At 49.4% G+C, this 20,201-nt stretch overlaps 1 protein-coding gene across 2 annotated transcripts in view; it reads left to right on the top strand.

Annotated features, from left to right (window-relative positions):
* Positions 1-2,553: 2,553 nt before the first annotated feature.
* SLC38A10 (solute carrier family 38 member 10) overlaps positions 2,554-20,201 on the top strand; it is a 45,576-nt gene continuing 27,928 nt past the window's right edge. For both annotated transcript variants that reach the window (XM_038742072.1, XM_038742071.1), the window contains exons 1-9: positions 2,554-2,706; positions 6,549-6,666; positions 12,300-12,345; positions 14,191-14,284; positions 15,203-15,346; positions 17,489-17,613; positions 18,072-18,174; positions 18,673-18,855; positions 19,367-19,478. In XM_038742072.1, coding sequence (XP_038598000.1) covers positions 2,605-2,706; positions 6,549-6,666; positions 12,300-12,345; positions 14,191-14,284; positions 15,203-15,346; positions 17,489-17,613; positions 18,072-18,174; positions 18,673-18,855; positions 19,367-19,478 — 1,027 coding nt within the window. In that variant the 5' untranslated portion in view covers positions 2,554-2,604. The remainder of the gene's footprint in view (positions 2,707-6,548; positions 6,667-12,299; positions 12,346-14,190; positions 14,285-15,202; positions 15,347-17,488; positions 17,614-18,071; positions 18,175-18,672; positions 18,856-19,366; positions 19,479-20,201) is intronic.

Raw genomic sequence — 20,201 nt, 5'->3', positions numbered from 1 at the left:
AATAGAATAATAATTTAATACATCCAGCGCTTAGTACAGTGCCCTGCACATAGTAAGTGCTTAACAAATACCATTATTATTCTACACAGTAGGAGGAGGAGGAGGGAGGGCAAGCCAGGGACCTCTCTCTTTGTCTCTCTCTGCATCTCCCTCCCTTTCTCTGTCTCTGTCTCTTTATAGTTGGGGAGTTACATAAGTAGGAGGAAGAAGGAGAGCCAGAGGAAGGGCCTGCCTGCCTAAACTTTCACTCTCTGTGTCTCTGGGCCTCTGTCTCTTCCTTTTTCTCTGTTTCTGGTTCTCTCCCTCTTTATCTCTGTGTCTCTCTCCCTCTCCATCTCTGTTTCTCTGTCTCTCTCCCTCTTCTCCATGTCTCGGTTTCTCACTCTTTCTCCCTTCACTCTTTCCCCCTTTATCACTGAATCTCTCTCTATTCCTCTCCCTGTCTCTCTCCCTCTCTATTTCTGTTTCTCTCTCCCTCTTCTCCCTGCCTCGGTTTCTCACTCTTTCTCCCTTCACTCTCTCCCCCTTTATCACTGTATCTCTCTCTATTCCTCTCCGTCTCTCTCCCTCTCTATCTCTGTTTCTGTGTCTCTCTCCCTCTTCTCCCTGTCTCAGTTTCTCACTCTTTCTCCCTTCACTCTCTCCCCCTTTATCACTGAATCTCTCTCTATTCCTCTCCCTGTCTCTCTCCCTCTTCTCCCTGTCTCAGTTTCTCACTCTTTCTCCCTTCACTCTCTCTCTCCCCCTTTATCACTGAATCTCTCTCTATTCCGCTCCCTGTCTCTCTCCCTCTCTATTTCTGTGTCTCTCTCCCTCTTCTCCCTGTCTCAGTTTCTCACTCTTTCTCCCTTCACTCTCTCTCTCTCTCTGTTTCTGTGTCTCTCTCCCTCTTCTCCCTGTCTCAGTTTCTCACTCTTTCTCCCTTCACTCTCTCTCTCTCTCTCCCCCTTTATCACTGAATCTCTCTCTATTCCTCTCCGTCTCTCTCCTTCTCTATCTCTGTTTCTGTGTCTCTCTCCCTGCCTCGGTTTCTCACTCTTTCTCCCTTCACTCTCTCCCTCTCTCCCCCTTTATCACTGAATCATCATCAATCGTATTTATTGAGCACTTACTGTGTGCAGAGCACTGTACTAAGCGCTTGGGAAGTACAAATTGGCAACATATAGAGACAGTCCCTACCCAACAGTGGGCTCACAGTCTAAAAATCTCTCTCTGTTCCTCTCCCTGTCTCTCTCCCTCTTCTCCCTGTCTCAGTTTCTCACTCTTTCTCCCTTCACTCTCTCCCTTTCTCCCCCTTTATCACTGAATCTCTCTCTATTCCTCTCCCTGTCTCTCTCCCTCTGTATCTCTGTTTCTGTGTCCCTCTCCCTCTTCTCCCTGCCTCAGTTTCTCACTCTTTCTCCCTTCACTCTCTCTCTCTCCCCCCCTTATCACTGAATCTCTCTCTATTCCTCTCTCTGTCTCTCTCCCTCTCTATCTCTGTTTCTGTGTCTCCCTCTTCTCCCTGCCTCGGTTTCTCACTCTTTCTCCCTTCACTCTCTCCCCCTTTATCACTGAATCTCTCTCTATTCCTCTCCCTGTCTCTCCCTCTCTATCTCTGTTTCTGTGTCTCTCTCCCTCTTCTCCCTGCCTCGGTTTCTCACTCTTTCTCCCTTCACTCTCTCCCTCTCTATCACTGTATCTCTCTCTATTCCTCTCCCTGTCTCTCTCCCTCTCTATCTCTAACTAAACAACAACAACAACAACGAATAGTACTGACACTAAGCAACAATACAATAATAAATACTACTGAACAACAACAACAACAATACTAAACAACAACTAAACAACAACAACAACGAATAGTACTGACACTAAGCAACAATACAATAATAAATACTACTGAACAACAACAACAACAATACTAAACAACAACTAAACAACAACAACGAATAGTACTGACACTAAGCAACAATACAATAATAAATACTACCGAACAACAACAACAATAATACTAAACAACAACTAAACAACAACAACGAATAGTACTGACACTAAGCAACAATACAATAATAAATACTACTGAACAACAACAATAATACTAAACAACAACTAAACAACAGCAACGAATAGTACTGATACTAAGCAACAATACAATAATAAATACTACTGAACAACAATAATACTAAACAACTAAACAACAATACAACAATAAATACTATTGATACTAAACAACAAAACAACAATAATGAATAATCCTGATACTAATCCAACAATAATAGTAATTGATAATAACGATACTAAACAAGAACACCAAGAAGCCCACGAAGAATAACAGCAATGACTAAAAAGACACGGATCATGAGCCGCTCTGGACGCCAGGGGGCGCGGCTCGTCCGAGCCGCCAGAGGGCGCCGTCCCCTCCCACCGCCCACACGGTCCCCTCTAGCCCGCCGCCGTCTCGCAGGCCCCCGGCGCCGACGTCACTTCCGGCATCGAGCCCCGAAGCACCCGGAAGTGGCTGTGGCTCCCGTCGGGGCCGAGGTGGCCTAAGGCGACAGCTGGGGCTCCCGGCGGGGGCCGGGGGTCTCCTCTCCCGCTGGTGTCTCCCCCGCCCCCCCGGCCATGGCCGCCGCTGCCGCCGGCTCCAACTGGGGTCTCATCATGAATATCGTGAACAGCATCGTGGGCGTCAGCGTGCTCACCATGCCCTTCTGCTTCAAGCAGGTCAGACCCAGCGGCGCCCCCTAGGGGCGGGGCGGGGGAGGGGCGAGGACGGAGCGCCCCCTGCCGTTCTTTTGGGGGATCGGCCCTGCCCTTCTGCTTCAAGCAGGTCAGACCCGCCTTTTAGACCGTGAGCCCACTGTTGGGTAGGGACTGTCTCTATATGTTGCCAACTTGGACTTCCCAAGCGCTTAGTACAGTGCTCTGCACACAGTAAGCGCTCAATAAATACCTTGATTGATGATGACCCGCCGGCGCCCCCTGCGGGCGGCGCGGGGAAGGGCCGGGGAGGAGCACCCCCTGCTGGAGGGGCCGGGGAGGGGCGAGGGCGGGGCGCCCCCTGCCGTTCTTTTGGGGGATCAATCAATCAATCAATCAGTCGTATTTATTGAGCGCATACTATGTGCAGAGCACTGTACTAAGCGCTTGGGAAGTACAAATTGGCAACACATAGAGACAGTCCCTACCCAACAGTGGGCTCACAGTCTAAAAGGGGGAGACAGAGAACAGAACCAAACATACCAACAAAATAAAATAAATAGGATAGAAATGTACAAGTAAAATAAATAAATAAATAAATAGAGTAATAAGTATGTACAAGGGGATCGGCCCTGCCGTTCTGCTTCAAGCAGGTCAGGCCCGCCGGCGCCCCCTGCGGGCGGCGCGAGGGAAGGTCCGGGGAGGGGCGCCCCCTGCTGGAGGGGCTGGGGAGGAGCGAGGATGGAGCGCCCCCTGCCGTTCTTTTGGGGGATCGGCCCTTCCCTTCTGCTTCAAGAGAACTCACCTCCTCCAGGAGGCCTTCCCAGACTGAGCCCCTTCCTTCCTCTTCCCCTCGTCCCCCCTCCATCCCCCCCCCCCGCCATCTTACCTCCTTCCCTTCCCCACAGCACCTGGATATATGTACATATGTTTGTACATATTTATTACTCTATTTTACTTGTACATATCCATTCCATTTATTTTATTTTGTTAGTATGTTTGGTTTTGTTCCCTGTCTCCCCCTTTTAGACTGTGAGCCCACTGTTGGGTAGGGACCATCTCTAGATGTTGCCAACTTGGACTTCCCAAGCACTTAGTCCAGTGCTCTGCACACAGTAAGCGCTCAATAAATACGATTGATTGATTCTCTGGGCCTCAGTTACCTCAACTGTAAAGTGGGGATGAAGACGGTGAGCCCCCCATGGGACAACCTGATCGCCTTGTATTATTATTATTATTATTTATTAAGCGCTTACTATGTGCAAAGCACTGTTCTAAGCGCTGGGGAGTTTACAAGGTGATCAGGTTGTCCCACAGGGGGCTCACAGTCTTAATCCCCATTTTACAGATGAGGGAACTGAGGCCCAGAGAAGTGAAGTGACTTGCCCAAAGTCACCCAGCTGACAATTGGCGGAGCCGGGATTTGAACCCATGAACTCTGACTCCAAAGCCCGGGCTCTTTCCAGTGAGCCACGCTGCTTCTCTCCTAACCTCCCCAGCGCTTAGAACAGTGCTTTGCACATAGTAAGCACTTAATAAATGCCATCACTATTATTATTACGGTGCTTGGCACGTAGTAAGCGCCGAGCTGATACCTCAGTTGATGTCGAGACGATAGATTGGGCGCCGGCCCTGGCGCGTGCCCGTTGTGCCCGGGGGCAGAGAGCCAACCCTGTGACCAGTAGGACTCTGGCACCGCTGCCCTGGGCAGAGTCCAGACGCCAAGTTTGTTCATTCGTTTGTATTTATTGAGCGCTTACTGTGCCCAGAGCACTGTACTAAGCGCTTGGGAGAGTCCAGTACAATGATAAGCAGACGCATTCCCTGCCCCCAACGAGCTGACAGTCGTAGCTTGGCTTACTGGGTAGAGCCTGGGCCTGGGAGACAGGAGGACCCGGGTTCTAATCCTGGCTTCGCCACCTGTCTGCCGAGGGATCTTGGTCAAGTCACTTCCCTTCTCTGGGCCTCAGTTTCCTCATCTGGAAAAGGGAGATGAAGACTGAGGGCCCCACGTGGGACAGGGACCGTGTCCAACCTAATTACCTTGTGTTTCCCCTGCGCTTAAAACGGTGCCTGGTACCATTAAGTTGTACTTAACTTGTACTTCCCAAGCGCTTAGTACAGTGCTCTGCACACAGTAAGCGCTCAGTAAATACGATTGATTGAATGAATGAATGAAGAAATACGATTGAATGAATGAATGAACCATCAACTGGGACATTCCCCGCCCACAACGAGCTTCCAGACCGCACCGCTTCTCTCCCAAGGGGAGAGAGAGTAGCGGACCCGGAATGGGGTCCACGGGGTGGGTGGGAAGTAAACGCTCAATAAATACGATTGAATGAATGAATGAATAAATACGATTGATTGAATGAATGAATGAACCATCAACTGGGACATTCCCCGCCCACAACAAGCTTCCAGACCACACCGCTTCTCTCCCAAGGGAAGAGAATGTAGCGGACCCGGAATGGGGTCCGCGAGGTAAGCGCTCAAGAAATACGATTGAATGAATGAATGAATAAATACGAATGAATGAATGAATAAATAAATACGATTGAATGAATGAACGAACCATCAACTGGGACATTCCCAGCCCACAACGAGTTTCCAGACCGCACCGCTGCTCTCCCAACGGAAGAGAGAGTAGCGGACCCGGAATGGGGTCCGCGAGGTAAGCGCTCAATAAATATGATTGAATGAATGAATGAATACAATTGAATGAATGAATGAATAAATAAATACGCTTGAATGAATGAATGAACCAGCAACTGGCACATTCCTTGCCCACAATGAGCTTCCAGACCGCACCGCTTCTCTCCCAACGGAAGAGAGAGTAGCGGACCCGGAATGGGGTCTGCGAGGGAAGTGCTCAATAAATACGATTGAATGAATGAATGAATGAATAAATATGATTGAATGAATGAATGAATAAATACGATTGAATGAATGAACGAACCATCAACTGGGACATTCCCCGCCCACAACGAGCTTCCAGACCGCACCATTTCTCTCCCAAGGGAAGAGAAAGTAGCGGACCCAGAATGGGGTCCACGAGGTAAGCACTCAAGAGATACGATTGAATGAATGAATGAATAAATACGAATGAATGAAGGAAGGAATAAATAAATACGATTGAATGAATGAATGAACCAGCAACTGGCACATTCTCCGCCCACAATGAGCTTCCAGACCGCACTGCTTCTCTCCCAACAGAAGAGAGAGTAGCGGACCCGGAATGGGGTCCGCGAGGTAAGCGCTCAATAAATGCGATTGAATGAATGAATGAATACAATTGAATAAATGAATAAATAAATATGATTGAATGAATGAATGAACCAGCAACTGGCACATTCCTTGCCCACAATGAGCTTCCAGACCGCACCGCTTCTCTCCCAACGGAAGAGAGAGTAGCGGACCCGGAATGGGGTCCGCGAGGGAAGTGCTCAATAAATACGATTGAATGAATGAATGAATAAATATGATTGAATGAATGAATGAATAAATACGATTGAATGAATGAACAAACCATCAACTGGGACATTCCCTGCCCACAACGACCTTCCAGACCGCACCGCTTCTCTCCCAACGGAAGAGAGAGTAGCGGACCCGGAATGGGGTCCGCGAGGTAAGCGCTCAATAAATACGATTAAATGAATGAATGAATAAATATGATTGAATGTATGAACAAACCATCAACCGGGACATTCCCCGCCCACAACGAGCTTCCAGACCGCACCGCTTCTCTCCCAACGGAAGAGAGAGTAGCCGACCCGGAATGGGACGGAATTCCAGCGGGTTTTGGGGTGTTTTTTTCTGTGTTTTGTGGCTGATGGGCTTCCTCGGTCTCCTCCTTCTCCGGGCAGTGCGGCATCGTCCTGGGGGCTCTGCTGTTGGCCCTGTGTTCCTGGATGACCCACCAGTCCTGTATGTTCCTGGTCAAGGCCGCCAGCTTGACAAAGCGCAGGACCTACGCCGGCCTAGGTGAGATGCCGCCCGTCCTTTTTTATCGCACGCTTACTACGCGCGGAGCACTGGACGAAGCCCCCGGGAGAGGACAGTACAGTAGAATTAGCGCACTCAAAAATAATCGTCAGTCATTTGGATTTATTGAGCACTTACTGTGTGCAGAGCACTGGACTATGCACCCAGGAGAGGACAGTACAATAGAATTAGCCCTCTTAAAAATAATAGTCATATTGAGCGCTTACTGGGCGCAGAACACTGGACGAAGCCCCCGGGAGAGGACAGTACGGTTGAATTAGCACTCTCAAAAATAGTCGTCAGTCATTTGGATTTATTGAGCACTTACTGTGTGCAGAACACAGGACTAAGCGCCCGGGAGTGGACAGTACAATAGATTAGCCCTCTCAATCAATGTCGTATTTATTGAGTGCTTACTGTGTGCAAAGCACTGTACTAAGCACTTGGGAAGTCCAAGTTGGCAACATAGAGAGACGGTCCCTACCCGACAGTGGGCTCACAGTCTAGAAGGGGGAGACAGACAACAAAACAAAACATATAAATAGAATAAATATGTACATTCATTCATTCATTCAATCGTATTTATTGAGCGCTTACTGTGTGGAGAGCACTGTATTAAGCGCTTGGGAAGTCCAAGTTGGCAACATGTAGAGACAGTCCCTACCCAACAGTGGGCTCACAGTCTAAAAAGGGGAGACAGAGAACAAAACCGAACATACTAACAAAATAAAATAAGTAGAATAGATATGTACAAGTAAAATAAATAAATAGAGTAATAAGTATGTACAGACATATATACAGGTGCTGTGGGGAAGGGAAGGAGGGAAGATGAGGGGGATGGGGAGGGGCACAAGGGGGAGAGGAAGGAAGGGGCTCAGTCTGGGAAGGCCTCCTGGAGGTGAGCACCTCATAACCTCCCCAGCGCTTAGAACAGCGCTTGGCACAGAGTAAGCGCTTAATAAATGCCATCATTATTATCTCCCTCCACACACTCCCGGCCCCTACAGAAGAAAGCACAACCTCCAGGAGGCCGCCTCGGTTTCCTTGGCCACCTACCAGGGCAGCCCCCTCCTCCTGTAATAATAATAAGTGGTTGGTATTTGTGAAGCACTTACTATGTGCCAAGCGTTGTTCTAAGCACTGGGGGAGATACAAGGACATCAGGCTGTCCCCTGTGGGGCTCCCAGTCTTCCCGTTTTCCAGATGAGGGAACTGAGGCCCAGAGAGCCTAGAGAGGCTCTAGACTGTGAGCCCACTGTTGGGTAGGGACCGTCTCTATATGTTGCCAACTTGGACTTCCCCAGCGCTTAGTCCAGTGCTCTGCACGCAGTAAGCGCTCAATAAATACGATTGATGGAGCCTCAGTGACCTCATCAGTAAAATGGGGACAGTTGACAGCTGACAGTTGGCGGAGTCGGGATTTGAACCCATGACCTCTGACTCCAAAGCCCGGGCTCTTTCCACTGAGCTACCCTAATTCTGTATGTATGTTTGTACATATTTATTACTCTATTTATTTATTTTACCTGTACATATCTATTCTGTTTATTTTATTTTGTTAGTATGTTTGGTTTTGTTCTCTGTCTCCCCCTTTTTAGACTGTGAGCCCACTGTTGGGTAGGGACTGTCTCTATATGTTGCCAACTTGGACTTCCCAAGCGCTTAGTACAGTGCTCTGCACACAGTAAGCGCTCAATGAATATGATTGATGATGATGATTATGTTATTATTGTTGTGTTGTAATAGTGTTATTATTATCATTATGTTATTATTATAATGTTGTAAGGCCCGCCTGGGAGTCAGAAGACCTGGGTTCCGATCCCGGCTCCTCCAACCGTCTGCCGTGGGACCTTGGGCGAGTCTTTTCACTTCTCGGTGCCTCGGTTCCCTCATCTGTAAAATTGGGATTAAATCCTACTTCCTCCTGCTTCAGGAATGATAATAATGTTATTATTATCAAGTGGCACATGTCTGCTGTGTGAAGTTGGGCAAGTCACTTCCTCTCTGGGGCTCAGTTACCTCATCTGTAAAATTGGGATTAAATCATCCTCCTACTTCAGGAATAATAATAATATTATTATTATTAAGTGGCACATGTCTGCTGTCTGAAGTTGGGCAAGTCACTTCACTTCTCTGGGCCTCAGTTCCCTCATCTGTAAAATGGGGATTAAATCATACCCCCTCCTACTTCAGGAACAGTAATAATATTATTATTATTAAGCGGCACATGTCTGCTATGTGAACTTGGGCAAGTCACTTCTCTGGACCTCAGTTATCTCACCTGTAAAATGGAGATTGTGCCTTACCTGATTACCTTGTATCTACCCCAGTGCTTTTAGACTGTGAGCCCACTGTTGGGTAGGGACTGTCTCTATATGTTGCCAACTTGTACTTCCCAAGTGCTTAATACAGTGCTCTGCACACAGTAAGCGCTCAATAAATACGATTGATTGATTTGAACAGTGCTCGGCACATAGTAAGCACTTAACAAGTACCATAATTATTAAGTGGCGGAGGCAAAATTAGAACCCAGGATCTTCTGACTCCCAGGACCCAGGCTGTATCCACTAAGCCCCGCTGCTTATCTACTTCAACTGTGAGCCCCTTGTAGAATTGACCTGATTATCTTAATTAATTAATAATAATGGCATTTATTAAGCGCTTACTATGTGCAAAGGACTGTTGTAAGCACTGGGGAGGTTACAAGGTGATCAGGTTGTCCCCCGGGGGGCTCACAGTCTTCATCCCCATTTTCCAGTTGAGAGAACTGAGGCCCAGAGAAGTGAAGTGACTTGTCCAAAGTCACCCAGCTGACAATTGGCAGAGCCGGGATTTGAACCCATGACTTCTGACTCCAAAACCCGGGCTCTTTCCACTGAGCCACGCTGCTTTTCTTGTCTCAAGAAACTGCTTCCCCCTCCCCATATTTGGCAGACCACCCCCTCCCCACCTTCAAAGCCCACCCAAAATCTCACCTCCTCCAAGAGGCCTTCCCTGATTAACTCCCATGTCCCCCACTCTTCTCTGTCACACAGTAGCGTCCACAACCCCTAAATACTTGGCTTTACTCCTCCTGGTAGCACATCTTAAAACTGTGGTCCTTCCCCTTGTTTGTAGTTTAGCATAATAATAATAATAACGGTATTTGTGTAAGCTCTTTGAGGTCAGAGGTCCTGTACGCGCTCTCTGTCGTCCTCTCCCAAGCGCTCAGTACAGTGCTCGGCACACAGCGTGAGCGCAGTGAATACTGTCGCCTGATGGACTGACCTTCTTTCCTTTCCGAGGCTCGAGGTTTTTAAAGAAAAGGAGGCTGTTTTTTCCTGGCCCATTCACGCCCAACCTGCAAGTTCATTTCCTGTTTCCCGCTTCTTTCCCCCGAGCCCTGCCCTCTGGGGCCAGGGCGGAAAAGTGGATCGGGAAGTCCGGACAGGCTGCTGCTGACCCTGGCGAGATCGGATGCTTCCTTTCCGTTTGTGATCCCTGCACCCTCCCTGGGTCGCTGCCTCCCCCCTCTCCCCTTCCTTTCCTCCCTCTCTTCTTCCTCTTTCTCTTTTTCTCCTAACCCTGCCTCTCTCTCCCTTTCTCTTTTCTCCTTCTTTTCCTCAATTCCCCTCTCTTCTCTCCCTCTGTCTTTTCCTTTATATCTCTTTCTCTTCTTTCTCTCTCCATCCCTCTGTCTCCTCTCCCTCTTTCTCTTTTTTCTCCCTATTTCCCTCTATCTCTCTTTTTCTCCCTCTTTCCCTCTATTCCTCAGGCCTTCGCTCCTTTCCCTTTTTTCTCAAACTCTCCTTTTTTCTCCCTTTCCCTCTCCTCTACCTCTCTCTCTTTCTCTTCCTCTCCTCTTCCTTCCTCCCTCTCCTTTCCCTCTATTCCTCTCTCCTCTTCCTCTCTCATTTCTACCTCTATCCCTCTCCTTTTCCTCTCCCCTCTTCCTTTTTCTCCCTCTCACCCATCCCCCCTCCTTCCTTCCTCTCCTCCCTCTCCTTTTCCTCTATTCCTCTCCTCTTCCTCTATTTCTCTTTTGCTCCATCTCTTCCTCTTTTCTCCCTCTATTCCTCTCTCCTTCCTCCCTTTCTCCCTCTTTCTCCTTCTCTTCCTCTCCCTCCTTCTTTCCCTCTGACCCTCGTATCTTCCTCTCTCTCTCTCCTTCTCTTCCTCTTCCTCCTCCTTTCCCTCTGTCCCTCTCCTCTTCCTCTCCTCACACCTTCCTTCCCTCTAGCCCGCTCCTCTTCCTCTCTCTTTTTCTCCCTTTATCCCTCTCTTCCTCTTTTTTTCTCCCTTTCTCCTTCTCCCCCCATTATCCCTCTCTTTCTCTTTTTCTCCTTCGCCCCCACCCCGGCCCCACCTCTCTGGAGGGCGAGCTCTCCTCAGAGCCCCGTCTTCCTCTGCTCACCCCCACTTCACCCCAAGCCTCCAGGGACATTCTGGGACAACCTGGGGGCCACCGTTCAGGTCAGAAGGCCACCTGGCCCAACCCGAACACACCTCGAAGGAGTCCGCCCGGCCCCTCTCAGCCCGGCGGGACGGAAATCCCAGATCCTCAGCCTCCGACGGCCCCCGAGCCGGCCCCCAAAGAAAGAAAGAAGCTCCCTCTCCCCTCCGCCTCTCCCTCCCTCCCACCCCCGCCGCGCCCTCTTTGAAACCGTCTTTAAAACCCGAAAGCTTCATCTTCCCTGGCCCCATCCCTCTGCCCAAAATGCCGTAATTGAAAGGATACTCTTGATTTTCCGCTCCGTACCACGACCAAAGGATCGAAAATAAAAGCTTCGAAGCCAAAGCCTTTGGTGTGGGCTGGGGAAACCGGGCAGCCTGAGATTTGGAATCAGCAATCTGGGCTGCATCTCAGCTCTCCCATCCAACAACATCAGGCAGTTCAGTTATAATGGGCTCAAAAAAAAAAAAAAGGGTGGTGGTGGGGAACCTGATTGAAATTTTGCACTGTAGTGACTTTTTTTTTTTTTGCCACACAGCATCTTTACACATGCGTATTTTCTATTCCAAGCAGACTTTCTTTTAATGGTTGCCATGTGGGGGAAACTGCTACTTATCAAGGACTTTTTTTTTGCTTTTTCTTTAAAGAGGGGAAAAAAGAACCTGCCTTGTATCTTTAGCTCCCTCTCCCCCCACCTCCTTTGTTCTAGTTTTTATGTGGTTTCGATTTGGAGATGGGCCCATCCAAAAAAAAAAAGATAAAAAGGAAACCCCCTCCCCAAAACGCCTCCAAACCCCCTGAAATCACAGCCCTGGCAGATCCCTGTTGGGTTTGCCCTTCATCCCTCTTATCGTTACTTTTATTTTTTTTAATGGGGCTTGTTAAGTGCTTACTATGTGCCAGGCACTGTACTGAGCACTGGGGTAGATTCAAGGTTGGACAGAGTCCGTGTCCCACGTGGGGCTTACGTTCTTAATCCCCTTTTACAAATGAGGCAACGGAGGTACCGAGAAGTGAAGAGACCTGCCCAAGGTCACCCAGCAGAAAGGCGGCGGGGCCGAGATTAGAACCCAGGTCCTTCGGACTCCCCGGGCTCCAGCCGCCAGTTCGCACTGCTTCTCCATTTCTCTCCGACGTCCGCACCTGAAATTCTTGTCGGCCTTGACGTGACTCTGCCTTTAATCTTTCCTTTTGGGCTTAGCATTTCACGCCTACGGAAAAGCAGGAAAGATGTTGGTGGAGACCAGGTAAGCTGTTTGTCTTTTTGATTATTATTATTTTTTTTTGAGAAGAGATTTCATTTGAGCTCTCCATTTCGGTTTCTCCGTTGCCTTGAAGCCCCACGGTGTCTGACCGCAGCTCCCAACCCAAAATAATAAGAATAGTGTCATTTGTTAAGCATTTACTACGCAACCTACATAGTTGGAGAACTACGGCGTGGCTCGTGGAAAGAGTACGGGCTTTGGAGTCAGAGGTCATGGGTTCAAATCCCGACTCCATCACAAGTCTGCTGTGTGACCTTGGGCAAGTCACTTAAGTTCTCCGAGCCTCAGTTACCTCATCTGTAAAAATGGGGATTAAGACTGTGAGCCCCACGTGGGACAACTTGATCACATTGTATCCCCCCTAGTGCTTAGAACAGTTCTTTGCACATAGTAAGCGCTTAACAAATGCCATTATTATTATTATTATCATCATCATCATCATCATCAATCGTATTTATTGAGTGCTTACTGTGTGCAGAGCACTGTACTAAGCGCTTGGGAAGTACAAATTGGCAACATCTAGAGACAGTCCCTACCCAACAGTGGGCTCACAGTCTAAAAGGGGGAGACAGAGAACAAAACCAAACATACTAACAAAATAAATAGAATAGATATGTACAAGTAAAATAAATAAAGAGTAATAAATATGTACAAACATATATCCATATATACAGGTGCTGTGGGGAAGGGAAGGAGGTAAGATGGGGGGGATGGAGAGGGGGACGAGGGGGAGAAGAAGGAAGGGGTTCAGTCTGGGAAGGCCTCCTGGAGGAGGTGAGCTCTCAGTAGGGCCTTGAAGGGAGGAAGTGCTTAGAACAGTGAGCATATAGTGAGCGCTTAATAAATGCCATTATTATTATATTAGACTTACTAATCGTGGCCCCTGCCTAGCTCTTGGGAGAGGACAGGAGAGCAGAGTTCAATCGTATTTAATCGTATTAGATATGGTAGACATGCTACTAGAGAAGCCAGGTCTTAGGAGTCAGAGGTCCTGGGTTCTAATCCCGGCTCCGTCACTTGTCTGCTGTGTGACCCTGGGCAAGTCACTTCACTTCTCCGGGCCTCAGCTCCCTCTTCTGTAAAACGGGGATTAAGACTGCGAGCCCCACGGGGGACAACCTGATTACCTCGTAACTACCCCAGGGCTTAGAACAGTGCTCGGCACATAGTAAGTGCTTAACAAATACTATTATTATTATTACTACAGCGCTCTGTGGGCACACTGAGCGCTCAGTAAGTAGGATTACTACCCCAGTGCACTCAATCAATCAATCGTATTTATTGACCGTTTACTGTGTGCAGAGCACTGTACTAAGCGCTTGGGAAGTACAAGTTGGTGACATATAGAGATAGTCCCTACCCAACAGTGGGCTCACAGTCACACTCCTCCCGAAGACATTTTTACTATTCTATTTATTTTGTTAACGATGTGCATCTAGCTTTACTTCTATTTATTCTGATGACTCGACCCTTGTCCTCATGTTTTGTTTTGTTGTCTGTCTCCCCCTTGTAGACTGTGAGCCCGTTGTTGGGTAGGGACCGTCTCTATATGTTGCCAATTTGTACTTCCCAAGCGCTCAGTACAGTGCTCTGCACACAGTAAGCGCTCAATAAATACCATTGAATGAATGAATTATATCCTCTGCCGCAGTTCCCACCCTTCTGAATCGGCCTCTCTCGGCTCGGCCCGAAGCCGGTCAGCGGGCCGGGGGCTGGGAACTGGTGCCGTGTCTGGGCGTGGGGAGGCTTGGCGTCCACCGAGACCGAGGTGGGGGGCGACTACCAAAGTCCAGTTCCAAACCGCCCCCGACTTGTGTCTCTCTGCAGTATGATCGGGCTGATGCTGGGAACCTGCATCGCATTCTACGTGGTAATCGGCGATTTGGGATCGAACTTCTTTGCCCGCTTGCTTGGACTTCAGGTAACGCGATCATCATCATCGTCATCATCAATCGTATTTCTTGAGCGCTTACTATGTGCAGAGCACTGTACTAAGCGCTTGGGAAGTACAAGTACAAACGCTATCCCTTTAGTGCTCTGATACTTCCTCCACCTTCTCCGCCCCCCCTGGCATTTAGGGAAAGATACTTCTTCTCTCCTATTTCCCCCTCTCCCTAATCTATTTTAATATGATTATTGTGGTATTTGTTCAGCGCTTATTATGTGCCGGGCACTGTACTAAGCGCTGGGGTTGATGCAAGGTGATCGGTTCGGACACAGTCCCTGTTCCACCTGGAGCTCGCAGTCTTAATCCCCATTTTCCAGATGAGGGAACCGAGGCCCAGAGAAGGACAGTGACTTGCCCCAGGTCGCACAGCAGACACGTGGCAGAGCCGGGGTGAGAACTCAGGTCCTTCTGACCCCCAGTCCTGGGCTCTCCCCACTAAGTAGACTGTAAATTCATTATTATTATTGTTATTATCATCATCCTCATATTTGTTCAGCGCTTACTAGGTGCCAAGCACTGTACTAAGCACTAGTTACAAGTTAGATTGGACGCATTCCACGTCCCTCAGCGACTCAGAGTGTGGAGGAGAGGGAGAACAGGCTTTGGATCCCCATTTTAGCCACTCAGTCGTGTTTATTGAACAGTTAGAGTGTACTAAGCGCTTGGGAGAGTCCAGTATAACAATATAACAGACACATTCCCCGCCCACGACGAGTCTAGAGGGGAGAGAGAAAAGGAAATGGAGCCAGCCAGGAGTCAAAGCCAGGAATTTTCCGACGTGTAGTCCCAAGACGCGTTATCCATTGTGCCCCTGACCCGATTGATCGATCGATTGGGGGGCGACGGGGGGATCGACGGTGGCCCCGACGTCACCCCACTTCCCCCTTCCAGGTGACGGGCGTCTTCCGGATATTCCTGCTGTTTGCCGTCTCCCTGTGCATCGTGCTTCCGTTAAGCCTCCAGAGGAACATGATGGCTTCGATCCAGTCCTTCAGCGCCATGGCCCTCATGTTTTACACCGTGTTCATGTTCGTGGTGAGTCGGCTGGGACCCCCGGATCGAGAGAGAAGCAGCGTGGCTCAGTGGAAAGAGCTCGGGCTTTGGAGTCAGAGGTCGTGGGTTCGAATCCCAGCTTCTCCACGTGTCTGCTGTGTGACCTTGGGCAAGTCACTTCACTTCTCTGCGCCTGTTACCTCATCTGGAAAATGGGGATGAAGACTGTGAGCCCCACGTGGGACAGCCTGATCACCTTGCATCCCCCCCAGCGCTTAGAACAGTGCTTTGCACATAGTAAGCACTTAACAAATGCCATCATTATTATTATTATTATCGAGGGCCGCGGGACCCGGAGACCGGTTCCGTCCGGTGGGGAACTGGCCCAGCGAGTTCGACGCAAGAAGGCCAGGAGTGTCGAAGCCAGGAGAAGGGAAGGATTGAGCCTCTCGTGGGCCTCCTTTTTTGGAGCGGGAGCGGGGGACGGTATTCGTTAAGCGCTTACTCTGTGTCGAGCACTGTAGTAAGCGCGGGGCAGATACAAGCAAATCGGGTTGGACATGGTCCCCGTCCTGCACGGGGCTCACTTTCTTAATCCCTGTTTGGTAGATGAGGGAACTGAGGCCCAGAGAAGTGAAGTGGCTTGCCCGAGGTCACACAGCAGACATGTGGTAGAGCTGGATTTAGAACCCAGGTCCTTCTGACGCCCATGTGCAGGCTCTACCCACTAGCCCCCACTATCTATGTTCTGTACTATACTGTACTGTATTGTACTATATATTCCTGTATACATGTATATATGTTTGTACATATTTATTACTCTATTTATTTATTTATTTATTTTACTTGTACATATCTATTCTATTTATTTTATTTTGTCAGTATGTTTGGTTTTGTTCTCTGTCTCCCCCTTTTAGACTGTGAGCCCACTGTTGGGTAGGGACTGTCTCTATTTGTTGCCAACTTGGACTTCCCAAGCGCTTAGTACAGTGCTCTGCACACAGTAAGCGCTCAATAAATACAATTGATTGATTGATTGATTGATTGATATCTAGCTTCCCAAGAAGAGTTAAGGGACGAAGCCACTCTGAAACCTTTCAAAGCCCTACTGAGCCTTCCCAGACTGAGCCCCCTCCTTCCTCTCCCCCTCCTCCCCATCTCCTTCCCCTCCCCACAGCACCTGGATATATGTTTGTACAGATTTATTACTCTGTTTTACTTGTACATATTTACTATTCTATTTATTTTATTTTGTTAATATGTTTTGTTTTGTTGTCCATCTCCCCCTTCTAGACTGTGAGCCCGCTGTTGGGTAGGGGCCATCTCTATATGTTGCCAACTTGGGCTTCCCAAGCGCTTAGTACAGTGCTCTGCACACAGTAAGCGCTCAATAAATATGATTGAATGAATGAATGAATATGTTTGTACAGATTTATTACTCTGTTTTACTTGTACGTATTTACTATTCTATTTATTTTATGTTTTGTTTTGTTGTCCATCTCCCCCTTCTAGACTGTGAGCCCGCTGTTGGGTAGGGACCGTCTCTAGATGTTGCCAACTTGGACTTCCCAAGCGCTTAGTACAGTGCTCTGCACACAGTAGGTGCTCAATAAATACGGTTGAATGAATGAATTAATGAATATGTTTGTACAGATTTATTACTGTTTTACTTGTGCATATTTACTATTCTGTTGATTTTATTTTGTTAATATGTTTTGTTTTGTTGTCCATCTCCCCCTTCTAGACTGTGAGCCCACTGTTGGGTAGGGCCTGTCTCTATATGTTGCCAACTTGGACTTCCCAAGCGCTTAGTACGGTGCTCTGCACACAGTAAGCGCTCAATAAATACGATTGAATGAATGAATGAATGAATGAAAGTCCATTCCCCTATAAGGTTGGAGGGAGAAGTAGTGTGGCTCAATGGCTAGAGAAGGTCCTGGGTTCTAATTCCGGCTCTGCCGCTCGTCTGCCGGGTGACCTTGGGCAAGTCACTTCCCTTCTGGGCGTCAGTTCCCTCATCTAGCAAATGGGGATGGAGACCGTGACGTGGGACAGGGATTGTGTCTAACCTGATTGGCTTGGACCATCCCAGCGCTTAATACAGTGCCTGGCACATAAATAATAGAAGTACCACGATTATTATTATGGTTCTCAGTCTCCCGTTTTCCTTCCGGCTGGCGGCAGATCATCGTGTCGTCTCTGAAACACGGCCTTTTCGGCGGGCAGTGGCTACAGCGGGTCAGCTACGCTCGCTGGCGGGGCATCTTCCGTTGCATCCCCATCTTCGGCATGTCGTTTGCCTGCCAGTCGTAAGTACCGCCAGTTATCAGCCGTGTGACTTTGGGCAAGTCCCTTCGCTTCTCTGGGCCTCCGTTTCCTCGTCTGGAAAATGGGGATTAAGACCGTGAGCCCCACGTGGGACGACGTGGTGATCTTGTAGCTACCCTAGTGCTTAGAACGGCGCTTGGCACATAGTAAGCACTTAGCAAATACCATTATTATTATTATTATGAGGAGGGAGGGCGTTTCAGGCCAGAGGCAGGATGTGGGCGAGGGGTCAGCGGTGACTTAGACGAGATGGAGGGACAGCGAGAAGTTTAGCACCAGAAGAGTGAAGAGAGTGGGCTGGAAATCCTAGCCCGGCAGTGAAAGTCAGCGAGGCGGGGAAGGGTGTCCAAAAAGCTTCCTCACCTGGGCCTCGGGGACGGGGTGGATCTAGAACTTCCTTTTTCTGAACTGTCCCCGTCGCCGACGTTTGTTTGTGCAGCCAAGTGTTACCCACTTACGACAGCCTAGATGAGCCGTCAGTCAAGATCATGAGCTCCATCTTTGCCTCCTCGCTCAACGTAGTCACCACCTTTTACATCACGGTAAGACGCCCTTCCTTCCTTCGTTCGTTCAGTCGTATTTATTGAGCGCTTACTGAGTGCGGAGCACTGTACTAAACGCTTGGGAGGGGACAATACAACAATAAACAGACATTCCCTGCCCACAACGGCTCACAGGCTTCTTCCCACCTCCTCGGTCTGCCAGCCAGGGAGTCGGTCAGTTGTATTGTTTTCATTCATTTGTATTTATTGAGCGCTTCTTGTGTGCAGAGCACTGGACTAAGCACTCGGGAGAGGACAACGGAATAGACACATCCCACCCGCAATGAACTTCCAGTCTAGAGGGGGGCAACAGAAATTAATAGAAATAAATAAAATGATAGATACAGACAGACAAGTGCCTCTCCCCTCTATGGGCTGGCCTGCCAGTCTCCTAACACCCCCCTCCTTTTTAAATTTTTTTTATGGCATTTGATAAGCGTTCAGTATGTTTCAGCCCCACGTTCTCCCCCCACCCCATCCGTCTTCCCGTCGGGACAGGTAGGATCCTTCGGTTACGTCAGCTTCACGGACGCCATCGCCGGCAACGTGCTGATGAACTTCCCCTCCAACCTGGTGACGGAAATGATCCGCGTGGGCTTCATGATGTCCGTGGCCGTGGGCTTCCCCATGATGATCCTCCCTTGCCGCCAGGCCCTCAACACGCTCCTCTTCGAGCAGCAGGTAAGGGGCTTCGCCATCAAGCCTTCGGGGCTATTTACTGAGCGATTCTTCTGAGCGGCAGGAAAGGGGGCTTCGCCGTCAATCCTTGGGTGCTATTTTCGGGGCGCTTCCTCCGAGCGGCAGGTAAGGGGCTTCGCCATCAAGGCCATGCAGCAGACGAGTGGCGGAGCCGGAATTCGAACCCACGGCCTGACTCCCAGCCCTGCTGCGAGTCACTTCACTTCTCCGCACCTCAGTTCCCTCTTCTGGAAAATGGGGGTTAAGCTCGTCTTGGGCAGGGAATGTGTCTGTATCGCTGCGCTGCCCTCTCCCACGTGGGACAACCTGATGACCCTGTATCTACCCCAGCGCTTACAACAGTGCTTGGCACATAGTAAGCGCTTAACAAGTACCATCATTCTTGTTCTTATTATTAGTGGGGGGACTGATTGCTGTCCCAGGGTGGGGGCCGGGAGTGGCAGTAGCCGCCGTCAGACCCCGGGATCCGTGGATTTTTTTGTGTGTCGTGCAGCAGAAGGACAGCACTTTCACAGCCGGAGGTTACATGCCCCCGCTGAGGTTTAAGGCCCTGACCCTGGCCATCGTGTTCGGAACCATGGTCGGCGGGATCATGATCCCCAACGGTAAGGCCGCGGGGGCGGGCAGGGAAGCGCGGCTGTCCCGTTCACTCGCTCGCATTTATTGAGCGCTGACCGTGGCAGAGCGTGTTGGTAGAGCTGGGAGTTTGTTCAGTCATTCATGCGGTCGGATTTATGAAGCGCTTACTGTGTGCAGAGCACTGGACTAAGCGCTTGGGAGATTCCGAGGCAATAGAGTTGGTACACCTGAGCCCTACCCTCATGGTCCTTATGTTTAAATGCTCTCTCCCTCTCCCCTCCTCTTCTCCCTCTCCTTTTCCCTCTCCCTCTGACTCTGTCTCTCTCCCCCTCTCTTTCTCCCTCTCCCTCTGACTCCGTCTCTCTCCCCGCTCCTCTCTCTCCTTTTCCCTCTCCCTTCCCTCTCTCTCTCTCCCGTCTCCCTCTGACTGTCTCTCTCTGTCTCCCCTCTCCTCTCTTCTTTTCCCTCTCCTTTCCCTCTCCCTCTCTCTGATTCTCTGTCTCTCTCCCCTCTCCCTCTGACTCTGTCTCTCTCTCCCCTCTCCCTCCGACTCTCTGTCTCTCTCCCCTCTCCTTCTTCTCCCTCTGACTCTGTCTCTCTCCCCACTCCTTCTTCCTCCCCTTCTGACTTTCTGTCTCTCTCCTTTTCCCTCTCCTTTCCCTCTCCCTCTCTCTGATTCTCTGTCTCGCTCCCCTCTCCCTCTGACTGTCTGTCTCTCTCTTCCCTCTCCTTCTCTCTGTCCTTTTCCC

Source organism: Tachyglossus aculeatus, unplaced genomic scaffold (assembly GCF_015852505.1).
Source record: "Tachyglossus aculeatus isolate mTacAcu1 unplaced genomic scaffold, mTacAcu1.pri SUPER_34, whole genome shotgun sequence".
NCBI classification, from domain to species: domain Eukaryota; kingdom Metazoa; phylum Chordata; class Mammalia; order Monotremata; family Tachyglossidae; genus Tachyglossus; species Tachyglossus aculeatus.
Note: the sequence above shows the minus strand (reverse complement) of the source record. Positions and strands in the feature narration are given on the sequence as shown.